This window comes from Eutrema salsugineum, unplaced genomic scaffold, assembly GCF_000478725.1.
Source record: "Eutrema salsugineum unplaced genomic scaffold, Eutsalg1_0 scaffold_152, whole genome shotgun sequence".
Taxonomy (NCBI): domain Eukaryota; kingdom Viridiplantae; phylum Streptophyta; class Magnoliopsida; order Brassicales; family Brassicaceae; genus Eutrema; species Eutrema salsugineum.
In genome coordinates, this window is record NW_006256864.1 from 1 (window position 1) to 10,408 (window position 10,408).

At 39.6% G+C, this 10,408-nt stretch overlaps 3 protein-coding genes and 1 pseudogene across 3 annotated transcripts; all 4 read right to left on the reverse strand.

Annotated features, from left to right (window-relative positions):
- Positions 1 to 386: 386 nt before the first annotated feature.
- LOC112087969 (phosphoribosylamine--glycine ligase, chloroplastic-like) lies at positions 387 to 1,607 on the reverse strand. Its single transcript, XM_024158090.1, has 3 exons — positions 1,572 to 1,607; positions 1,170 to 1,422; positions 387 to 883 (listed from the first exon to the last, which is right to left on the reverse strand). The coding sequence occupies exons 1-3, from the start codon at positions 1,605 to 1,607 to the stop codon at positions 387 to 389; spliced, it is 786 nt and encodes a 261-aa protein (XP_024013858.1).
- Positions 1,546 to 4,441, reverse strand: LOC18021702 (ABC transporter F family member 4). The gene is made up of 2 exons (XM_006404462.2): positions 4,340 to 4,441; positions 1,546 to 3,973 (listed from the first exon to the last, which is right to left on the reverse strand). The coding sequence occupies exon 2, from the start codon at positions 3,965 to 3,967 to the stop codon at positions 1,817 to 1,819; it is 2,151 nt and encodes a 716-aa protein (XP_006404525.1). The 5' UTR covers positions 3,968 to 3,973; positions 4,340 to 4,441; the 3' UTR covers positions 1,546 to 1,816.
- Positions 4,442 to 5,446: 1,005 nt separating this feature from the next.
- Positions 5,447 to 7,129, reverse strand: LOC112087967 (importin subunit alpha-6-like). The gene is made up of 6 exons (XM_024158089.1): positions 6,857 to 7,129; positions 6,552 to 6,740; positions 6,300 to 6,466; positions 5,994 to 6,204; positions 5,795 to 5,922; positions 5,447 to 5,714 (listed from the first exon to the last, which is right to left on the reverse strand). The coding sequence occupies exons 1-6, from the start codon at positions 7,127 to 7,129 to the stop codon at positions 5,447 to 5,449; spliced, it is 1,236 nt and encodes a 411-aa protein (XP_024013857.1).
- Positions 7,130 to 8,219: 1,090 nt separating this feature from the next.
- Positions 8,220 to 10,153, reverse strand: LOC18021701 (annotated as a pseudogene).
- Positions 10,154 to 10,408: the final 255 nt, after the last annotated feature.

The window sequence follows — 10,408 nt, forward strand, 5'->3', positions numbered from 1 at the left end:
GTCAGCGATGACAGCTACGTCTACGCCATATCTAGGAGGGCCAATGCTCCCGCCGATTGAAGCTGAAGAAGAACACGGTCTTCTTAGACCTGAGATTTTCTCGGGAAATCATCTATGAAAATCAAAACTTTTCTCCTTACGGCTTGGGATTTGGGGAACATTGATTCGAAATGAAGAAGAAGACTGGGATTTCAGTGTTTTGGTATTTTGAATTGAACCGGCCATCTTCCCAATTTATACAATTTCAGATTTTTTCTTTGCAAATTGACACCTGTAGTTTAACAGAGTTTAGGAAACTACCACTGATTTTGTAGAGAACATATAAGTGAACCTTCAGAATTGGGTCTAAAATTAAGTGGAAAAAACAAAACAAAAAGACGTTTGACTTATCTCTTAACAGATTTGAGTTGAGTGTTTGATGTTTTGGTTTCTTCGTTTAGAACAAGATTACAACAAAATGCTTTCTCATCACTCACTCTTTTGTAGCCATTTGTTTCTGGCAACATAGTGTCCATTACCACATCCTGCAACTCCTTGGTCAAGACCGGTGCAGGAGAATACGCTCCCATTCCGCCTGTGTTAGGACCGGTATCTCCATCTCCAACTCGCTTGTGGTCCTGAGCAGATTCTAAGGGAATGGCGTTTTCTCCATCCACAAGCGCGAAAAAGGAAGCTTCTTCTCCCTCTAGAAACTCCTCCACGATCACCTGACATCCTGCAGAATCAAACACACCTTTGACCAGCATCGAATCAACAGCTTCAAAAGCCTCCTCTAGTTTCAACGCAACAGTGACTCCTTTTCCTGCTGCTAATCCGTCTGCTTTTACACGATCGGTACACCTTGTGTATTCTTTCGCAGCGGATGCATCAGAAAATGTTTTAGCTACATCAAAATATCTTTTTCCTTATGTTGAGACCAAAGCTATATAATTGTTTTTCTTATTCAAATTTACCGAACCCTTAACCAACTCACAACAGCTCCAATGTGCTACATTCATTCCTAGGCTAGATTATAGTAGACCTGAGCTAATAGTTGCGCCAATTCAGTTTTTTCAAAGCTTATAAATCTATCTGGTTGTTGAATATGAACAGAGTTCACTTGCAATCAAAATAATTTTTTCACTAGCTATCTGAAGGAAATTTTTTTCATAATCATCTGAAGACCTTACGAATGCCTAACACATCAAGGAAGGAAATTGGTAACAATGAGGAATACGCAAAAATGAAAAAAGAGGGAGCGACGAAAACCTTAGCAGTAGGGATGTTGTACTTGTGGCAAAGATCCTTCATAAAGTTCTTGGAACCTTCCAAAGCAGCAGCTTGAGAAGAAGGGCCAAAGGTGAGGGTACCGGCCTTAACCAGGTCGTTGGCGAGACCCGCAACAAGAGGAACTTCAGGCCCAACAACCACTAAACCGACATTCTATTTTTGACAGAAAGAGATGACAGCTAAACTGTCTGATATGTCAAGGTCAGGTGTGCAAGTAGCATCTCCGGAACTCGTAATACCAAATTTCAAACAGCGACAAAGCCAAATGTATGTTCTAAATCAAATCTTTATTAACTAAAAACCCTGTCCAAGCTTCCGAGGAGCATATGCAGAGACATGTGAAGTAATTTCGAGCAATAGTGCAAAAAACAAAAGTTAAACTAGTCACCAAAGATAATTAAAAAATAAATAAATAATAGTAATAATAAGAAGTCGTTTCAGGCCAGCTTATGTCAAAGATAGTTTATTGTATCTACAGGCTTAAATGTGTTAGGTGCGCCAGTTTTTGTTCCTGAGGAGTTAGAGTTCCTGAGATGAACTTAACTCATCAACCTCTGCTCTGAAGAGAAGTTAAGTCATCAACCTCTGCTTTGATTTCTGTTTTGAGTTCTTCTTTGTAATCATCAAATGTGCCTTGGAAGAAAGTCACTGCTCCGTCGTCTACAACCCAGATTTCACTCTTATCCTCTTCCTCACAGACACGCGATATGAGCCTCGAGTCGTGACTCACCAACACAACTCCTCCTTTGAACCCATCTAGTGCATCCGCCAACGCATCAATAGTCTGCATGTCCAGGTGATTTGTTGGCTCGTCAAGAAGCAAAATGTGTGGCTTCGACATTGAGATTGAGGCTAACACAACCCTAGCCTTTTGTCCTCCAGACAATTTCGCAATTGCAGCTAAATGATTGTGACTTGGTAGCCCAAACTTACCCAGTTTCGCACGCACCGCCTCTTGTTTACTACATCCCTCTTGGTCAGGGTGCAGACGAAGAAGATACTGAACTGGTGTCTCTCCCATTGTTAGCTGGTCAACAAAGTGCTGAGAGTACCTGCCGATCCTCAGCTTCTGGCTTCTTCTCACTTCGCCCTCAGTCGGAACTAAATCTCCCGCAACAAGATTTAAAAGAGTGGACTTTCCAGCTCCGTTAGGCCCAACTATCGCTACTCGTGTCCCCATATCTATACCTACATCAACATTTGAGAGCCTGAAATCCGGCCTGTTGGGGTAGCAGAAGCTAACCTCAATCAACTGTAGAAGAGGAGGAGGGAGCTCGGTTGGTTCTGGAAAATCGAGCACCACGCTATAATCTCTCCACTTTCTTGGAGCTTCTGGTGCTGGACCCTCCTCATCCATCGCCTTACCCTTTGCCTTACGCTTGGATGCTTCTTTAGCTGCAGAAAACTTGGCCAAGTCCTTTACCTTCTCCTGTTGAGCCTGGTTTCCAGATCTCTTAGCTGCTTTGATCCGTTTCTCGTAAATCTCAAACTTTTTGTTCATCTCCTTACGTCGCTGACCATAACCAGTCTCGAAAGCATCGAAATTACCACGATAGCTGTGGAGATTCTGGTCATGCAAATGTATTATATCCGTACAGACAGTGTTGAGGAAATCAACATTATGTGAAACAACAACCAACGTATTCTTCCAGCGACACAAATACTCCTCTAACCATAGAACAGCTCTCAGGTCGAGATGGTTGGTAGGTTCATCTAACAACAGAAGAGTAGGTCGCACAAAGAGAGCTCTAGCCAATGATATTCGCATCCTCCAGCCACCACTGAGTAACTTAGTTGGACTCGCTAGCATATCTTTTGTAAAACCTAACCCCGCAAGAATTTTGGACGCCTGCGCTTCGGCAGCATCTGACTTCAACTCCTGTAGCTTGTCATACACTTCAGTCAGCTTTACTCCAATATCATCATCAGAAGACGAATTCTGCAGAGCTGCAGCTTCCAGAGCTTCAGCTTCTTTCCTAAACTTAACCAACTCTTCGTTGGCAGAAACAACTGCTTCCAGAGCGCTCGTTCCATCACCGACCACCTCTTGCTCAACAAGAAGAATGTCAATATTCTTCGGAACTGGAATCTTCCTCCACGCTAAAAGCTTTAACAGTGTAGACTTTCCCATTCCATTCGGCCCGACCAATCCATATCTTTTTCCGTGTGATACCATGAGTGAGGCATTCTTCAGAAGTTCTTTCCCTCGAACAGAGACGGAAAAATAATTGATCGTTATATCTTTAACATTCGCATCTCCCGTGTTTTCTCCTTCAATCACCGAGGTCTTGCTTCCCATAACCACCGTGAATGTGTCGTGGTCGTCATCCTTCAAGGCCTCCCTCTTTGCAATCTCTGCAGCCTGGAGAGCTAATCTTTCTTTATTCTCTAGCTTCTTCTGCTTCTTATCAGTCACAGAGAAATCAAGTTGCTTTTGTTTGCTCTTCTGATTTCCCATCGCATGCATCGGTCCCCGATTCTCATCAGAAAAGCCATCGTGTTCGTCTTCTTCATCATGAGGAGGATAATCTAAGTCATCAACGTAGGATGAATCTTTTGGAGCAGTCTTGGCTCTGGATGATGAACCCTTCTTGGGTATATTATCTTTCTGAGCAAGAATGGCCAAGACTGAAAGTTTCTCCTTAGAAGAATATTTTCCATTCGTGGTAGCACTCTCGTCTGACTTCTTCTTACCCATTTAAGCCTGTATTTTGGCATGAGCCAACAAAAAAATAAATAAAAAATAACCGATGAGTTATCAAAATCAAGAATTTTCTTCCTACCTTTGACTACATATCCATCAACGAGATATCATAATCAAACAGACAGAAATCATACATATTATCTAGCAAGCCAATTCAATAATTTGAACAAATCCCTCGAATTAGATTCTGCTTCAGCCCTGTCAACTCAATCCAATTACTGGGCTTCCTTTACCTAAATCGACACTATACAACATTGGATTCCTACATATCCCAACAACAAATCTATGTGAAGTTTTCTACGAACACAACGGGAACAATCAGACTTGTCAATCTTTACTTAAATTACTTTGAGATTCGCGACAAACCTGAGAGAAGTGAAACCGGAATCAGATGAAAGCTTGGGAGTAATCGATCCAGAGGTCGAAGGAGCTTTGAGGCGCGCAACGAAATCTCAATCAATGTGAAAGTTAAAAGGGTTTAGGTTTTCTCATAACCCTTTTCTATATTTAAAAAGCAATTCGGCCCAAAGGCCACATAAATAAAAATGGAAAAGAAAAGAAAAAACAAAGCATATATTCATTTAACAATAGTAAGTGATTTTTTTCAATATTAGAAGATAAGAAGTTTATATATATATATATATATATACAGTATTTCATTATCCAACGAAAATACATAATATGTGTGTGATAGGAGCAGTTAGTGGTGTTTGATGTTTGTAAATTGTGTAACGTACTAACGTGGCATAAGAGACATTAATTGATATTTTGGTAATATAAATTCATTTTTAAAGCTCAAATAAACATTAACTAAATAAACGTTAAGTTTTAAGCAAAAGTTGAGTTTCATAAAACTTTTAAAAAGAAAGATCATGTCTATCAATAGCTAGAAGATAAATTTGGTTCTATATATACCTTCGTAGACAAATATATATATAGGTATCTACGATTTACGGATGAATAGAAATTAAATTTTAGTTAAATCCATATATATATATATATCATATATATATACGCATTATCCTTTTGGAAGGAAGGAGACGTTTTTTTTTTTTTTTTTTTTGGACGTTAATTCTCTCTAATTTATCACTAGCCACTAGCCACCCATTAGAGCATAAAAGAGCAAAAATAAAAGGCAGGGCAGTAAGCGTGAAGAAAATTACGTACTCAAGTAAACAAAAAAAGCGATGAAAAAAGAAACACCAACAAAGTTTAGCATTTGACAACATTATAAGCGTTCGAAAGTTTTCTGTACCAAGAATAAAACCTTTTCTGTACCAAGAATAAAACCTAAAATCATGAAGCTTGACATACAAGCAACTTAGAATCTGTCGGTCCTACATAAACCTTCAACCAAGGTTGAATCCACAAGGTAGGAGCATTACCATTTACCACTTTGGTTTCCGAATTGAAAACCGGAAGATTGAAACGTTTCAGGAGCAACGTCACCACCATTTTTTATCTTCGTCATCTTCAGTCGTCCCAATAATCCGAATAATCCACGATGATGTCGGAGGCTTTATCGCGGATATCTTCGTTCGGGTGTTCCTGAAGAGCCACGAGTGGCTCGAAACCACCTGCGTCGTAAATCCTGGTAATGTACAGATAACCTTGTCCTGCTCCTGTGAAGCCTACTATGAGAATGTCCCCTAGAGCATCCAAGGCCGCTGAGACGAGATATGGTTTGGGAGATGTGAGAAGATCACACAGGGCTTCAATGCATCCTTGGGCCACAAGCAAACTGCGAGGTCATTATTAGCGTTTCAATTTCAAGAATCGAGGTTTACAAAATTTACAGGAAAAAAGAGTTGTTGTTTGTACTTGACATCGTCATGATTGCGCTGCTCAGTTATGTTAGAAATCGCCCAGACAGCATATCTTTTAATTTGTTCATCACTGTTTTCAAGCAGGGGAATCACATGTTGCATTATGCCTGATTCAATCACTTCCTGCACATCAAAGTTTTCAGTAACAAATGATTCGACGACATTAATATTTTGTTGACAGAAAATCATCTTACTTGAAGCTGACTCTCGTCCCAAAATGTAAATTTATAGACAATCCTGCAAATTGCCTTTTTGGCATTGTCTCGTTGTGTTTTTGTCAAGAAGTTCATGAGACCACCAAGGGGTTTATGGTCAATAACAACCTGGGTATAATCATCATTCTCCCCCATCATTATAGCGTATACCGTGCGGAGACCTTGAAGTTGAACCACGCTCAGCGGATGCCTAAAACCACAGAGAAAATTTCTGATATAAAATTAAAGCTCTAAGAGTTAATTTGCGACTTTTTCCCAAAGAGAAACTATAATAAATATACTTACTCTAAGAGTTGAATCATGCCAGGAATGACCGCTAAGCCAATCAGAATTTCAATGATATCATCGTCGTTTGTCTCAGAGAGACATGCCAGAGTAACAGATGCATTTAGGAGAACATCCGAGTCGTTTGAATACAAAAGGCGCTCAAGTTCCAGTATAGCTGGACTTATCTGCTCAAAGAAGTTATGATGAGACTCCAAAACACTTCAAATCGGTGGTTTATGTAGCTTAATCATCATAAAAATGAAACATTACCAGCTCATGTGGAGGCGGGGGATACCTACTGCACAGGACGCGTAGTGTCCATGAAGCACAAAGCAGCATTTCGGGCGTTGAATGTGGCTCATCGAATTGAGCCAACAGAGGCAACATGGCTCCGCAGCTTATGACATGATCATAGGATGGTGGTGACTTCTCAGCAATGTTTCCCAGTGCCCATACAGCCTATAATCGGTAAGAAACAAGACAAATGATATATTGATCTAACATTATAACATGTGAGCTCAGGCTTGATCTAACAGAGTTTTTTTTGAAAACACTAGACAAATGATGAACGATACCAGTAGTCGGTCTTCCTCCCTGTCAGATTTGAGAAGCTGGACAAGTATGGGGACAACACCACAATCAAGAAGGACTTGATAGTACGATGATTGGATCATTTTTACTAGAACAAAAATTGCTCCGTGCTTTTGGTCAGGGTATCTGGAAATTAATTCCACTAGGCGATAAACAATACCAAATCGAACAAGCTCATTGATGGGAGGATCGGGATCAGTAAGTATACACATGAATCTAATAATCGCCGCCTGTTGTAGTTCTCTATCCTCTGACATAATTCCAGTAATCATCGGCCGAAACCTTAACAGCTACAATACGAAGAGAAAAGCGAGTAAAAAACATCGAAGCTTAAAACTCTTCAAATCTATAAGCGACGCAGGTTTCCTGGTTCGACAAATTGAGATTTGACTTAGGTTATAACTTCCCCAAGCTTTAAATCAATTCTAATTCATCTTAACTAATCAATCTGAGAACCAGAACAAGCTTGACGATAAAATAGGAAGTTCTTACTCCAATTTCCGGAGACATAGGTAAAGAGGCGAAATTCTGCTCGATGGACCACCACAAATCAGCTGGAAAGAACGAGATCGTGGATGGATTACAGAACTTTTTGAATTTCAGAGGAAGCGAAGAGAGGAGGAAGACGAGTCAGGTATTTTTCTTTTCTTTTCTTTGAGTCTTCCGAGTTTTATATACAACGATACCGTGGAAATGGAGAAATTAAGAAAGTACGATGTTGGGCCTGCGTTTACTATTTAATCACGATATTGCCACCGTTTTGAATTTTAATCTTAACAGTCTACAAAAAAGTATTGGCGCGATTTTATCAATACTGAAATTTGGCTTTATATGAGGCTTCTAATTGATATGATATTGCAAAAAAAAAAGTGCGATTTTATTTAATTTTTCATCTTAATTTCAAGATCTACAAATGCAAATAACTAGAAAACGAGTAAAATTTAAAGAATATTGTAGAATCAGTATCGATCTATAAAAATTTGGAAGTACAACTTGTAACAAATTGTAAATTTATCGTAAGATCAGTATCTACAAAAAAAAAAAAAACACCAAGTGCGTAATGTAATTCAACATTAATGAATGCTCAGATATTAATTCACAATTATTGTGGGTTTCTTCTACAGAGTAAAGCTACAAGAACTCTCTCAGTTTCCAAATGAAGCTGAAGCATTTTATGACCCAGGAACCTGTAGGCATAGCAGAGAAAGACACAATGTAGCATAACGATACACAATCTGGTCTGGTTTCACCTACTGTCGCTGTCTCTTCTCTGGCATTTGCTTCACAACTTAGAATGAGCACAGATTTTTCCATGAGGGAAAGAGATGGTGACCTCAGGAACCAGTGTCGAGCCAATCATGTGAATAGCAAGGGGCCACAGAGCAGGGAATTGCTTCTCATGATGATCACTGACAGATTATGGTTTCGTGGAGACGTTAAATAGGTGCCCTTCAATATCTGGAACAAAACCTTTATCTACCATTTCTGCTTTAAATATTTCATAAGTTATCCGGTTCGGGACTAGACCTTTCTCCAGCATCTCATTCAAAAGCCTATTTGCATCCTCTAACTTGCCCTTCTGGGAATATCCTTGTAGAAGCACATTATATGATGCTACATTCATCCGCAAACGCCTCTCTTTCTCCATCTGTTTCCTTACGTTCGCTGCTGCTTTCAGATTTCCTTCCATACAGTAGCCTTTCATCAAAATGTTATAAGTCAGATGTCTCGGTTTCAGACCCATCTTTGATATCCCTTCTTTCAAAAGCATTGCTGCTTTTCTCGATTCTCCTTTACTGCAATAACCATCCATGAGTATGTGATATGTCACAAGATCAGGAAGACCTTTTCTAGTCAATTGATCAAAAAGCTTCTTACCTGCTTCTATGTTATCATTTCTGCATAGACCACCAATCAAGCAGTTATAAGTTTCAACGTTTGGTGCAATCCCTCTACGTTCCATCTCTTCTTTCAGTGCAAACCCATCCTCAATTTTTCCTGACTTGCAATACGCATCGATTATCATGTTATATGTTTTAGCACTAAGAACGATTCCCCGGCCTTTTACTGACTCAAGCATATCAAGAGCTTCCTTCAGCATATTGTTCTTGCAAAACCCGTTTATAAGAGAGTTGTAAGTAATTAAGTTAGGCTGCACACCTGCGCTCACCATCTTATCGTGCATACCAACAGCCTCGCTTACTTTTCCCCCACTACACAAACCATTAATCAGTGTATTGTAAGTGATCACACTCGGCATCATGTCTTGATCCAGCATCTCCTTAAACACCTTCATACTCCCCGAATAATTGTCATCTTTCCAGAACCCATCAATCAATATATTGAATGTAGTCAAGTTCGGGGACACATTATTCTCCACCATCTCCTTCAAAACCGCGTCTGCTTTGTACATTTTCCCAATTCCCCCAAGCTTACAGTACCCATCGATGATAGTGTTATAACTGACTACATTTGGAGAAAATCCGTACACTTTCATGTCCTCCATAACATCCTTAGCTTTGTTCATTTTCCCTGTTTTGCACAACGTATTGATCACGATATTGAAAGTGAACAGATTTGGTTGGATCTCCCTCCTAATCATCTCCTTATGTACATAGTCAACATCCGCAAACCGATTCTCCTTCAACAACGAAACCATCAAAGGCTTACAAGACAAAGCCGATAACTTGTACCCATAATAACCTGAAAGCTTAAACGCCTCAAATCCTAACTCGAATCTCGAATTGTTCGCATATGCCAATATCAACATATCAGCGATAATCGAATTGACGCAAACATTGTCACACATTGAAATAGCATGGAAAATCGAGTGAACCGAATGATCAGACCCTTTCCTCACAAACCCATCAAGGAAAGATCGGATCTTAGATTACCTTTTAGCGTTCGCAAGAGAATGCAATAGCCTGAATGTGTGCTCTAGCGAAACAGAGGTGTCACGGTTCTTCACTGACCAGGTATAGTACCTGAGACACAAATCTGGGTCAAGCTCCGAACAAATCAACTGTTGAAACAGCTCGTTAGGGTTTATGTCTTTCACATGAACTCCAAGCTTTGACCAGTGCTGCTTCTCTATAAGTTCAGCGATGACAGCTACGTCTACGTCATATTTAGGAGGGCAAAGGCTCCCGGCGATTGTAGCTGAAGAAGAACACGGTCTACTTAGACCTGAGAATTTTCTCGGGAAATCATCTATGAAATTCAAAACTTTTCTCCTTACGGCTTGGGATTTGGGGAATATTGATTCGAAATGAAGAAGAAGACTGGGATTTCAGGGTTTTGGTATTTTGAATTGAACCGGCCATCTTCCCATTTTATACAATTTCAGATTTTTCTTTGCAAAATGACACCTGTAGTTTAACAAAATTTAGGAAACTACCACTGAATTTTGTAGAGAACATATAAGTGAACCTTCAAAATTGGGTCTTAAATTAAGTTAAAAAAACAAAGAGACGTTTGATTTGAATAATCCATTAACAGATTTGAGCTGAGTCTTTCCTGTTTTAATTTCTTCGTTA

Excerpts from the sequence above, each read along its gene's own strand:
- LOC112087967 (XM_024158089.1), bottom strand. The coding sequence starts at position 7,129 with ATGTCAGAGGATAGAGAACTACAACAGGCGGCGATTATTAGATTCATG. Across the intron at positions 6,467-6,551 it reads CCCCGCCTCCACATGAGCTG|ATAAGTCCAGCTATACTGGA; the intron begins GTAATGTTTCAT and ends TTCTTTGAGCAG. Across the intron at positions 6,205-6,299 it reads GGCATGATTCAACTCTTAGA|GCATCCGCTGAGCGTGGTTC; the intron begins GTAAGTATATTT and ends CTGTGGTTTTAG.
- LOC112087969 (XM_024158090.1), bottom strand. The coding sequence starts at position 1,607 with ATGTCTCTGCATATGCTCCTCGGAAGCTTGGACAGG. Across the intron at positions 1,423-1,571 it reads TCCTCGGAAGCTTGGACAGG|AATGTCGGTTTAGTGGTTGT; the intron begins GTTTTTAGTTAA and ends TGTCAAAAATAG. Across the intron at positions 884-1,169 it reads CCTTGATGTGTTAGGCATTC|CTAAAACATTTTCTGATGCA; the intron begins GTAAGGTCTTCA and ends ATTTTGATGTAG.
- LOC18021702 (XM_006404462.2), bottom strand. The coding sequence starts at position 3,967 with ATGGGTAAGAAGAAGTCAGACGAGAGTGCTACCACGAATGGAAAATAT.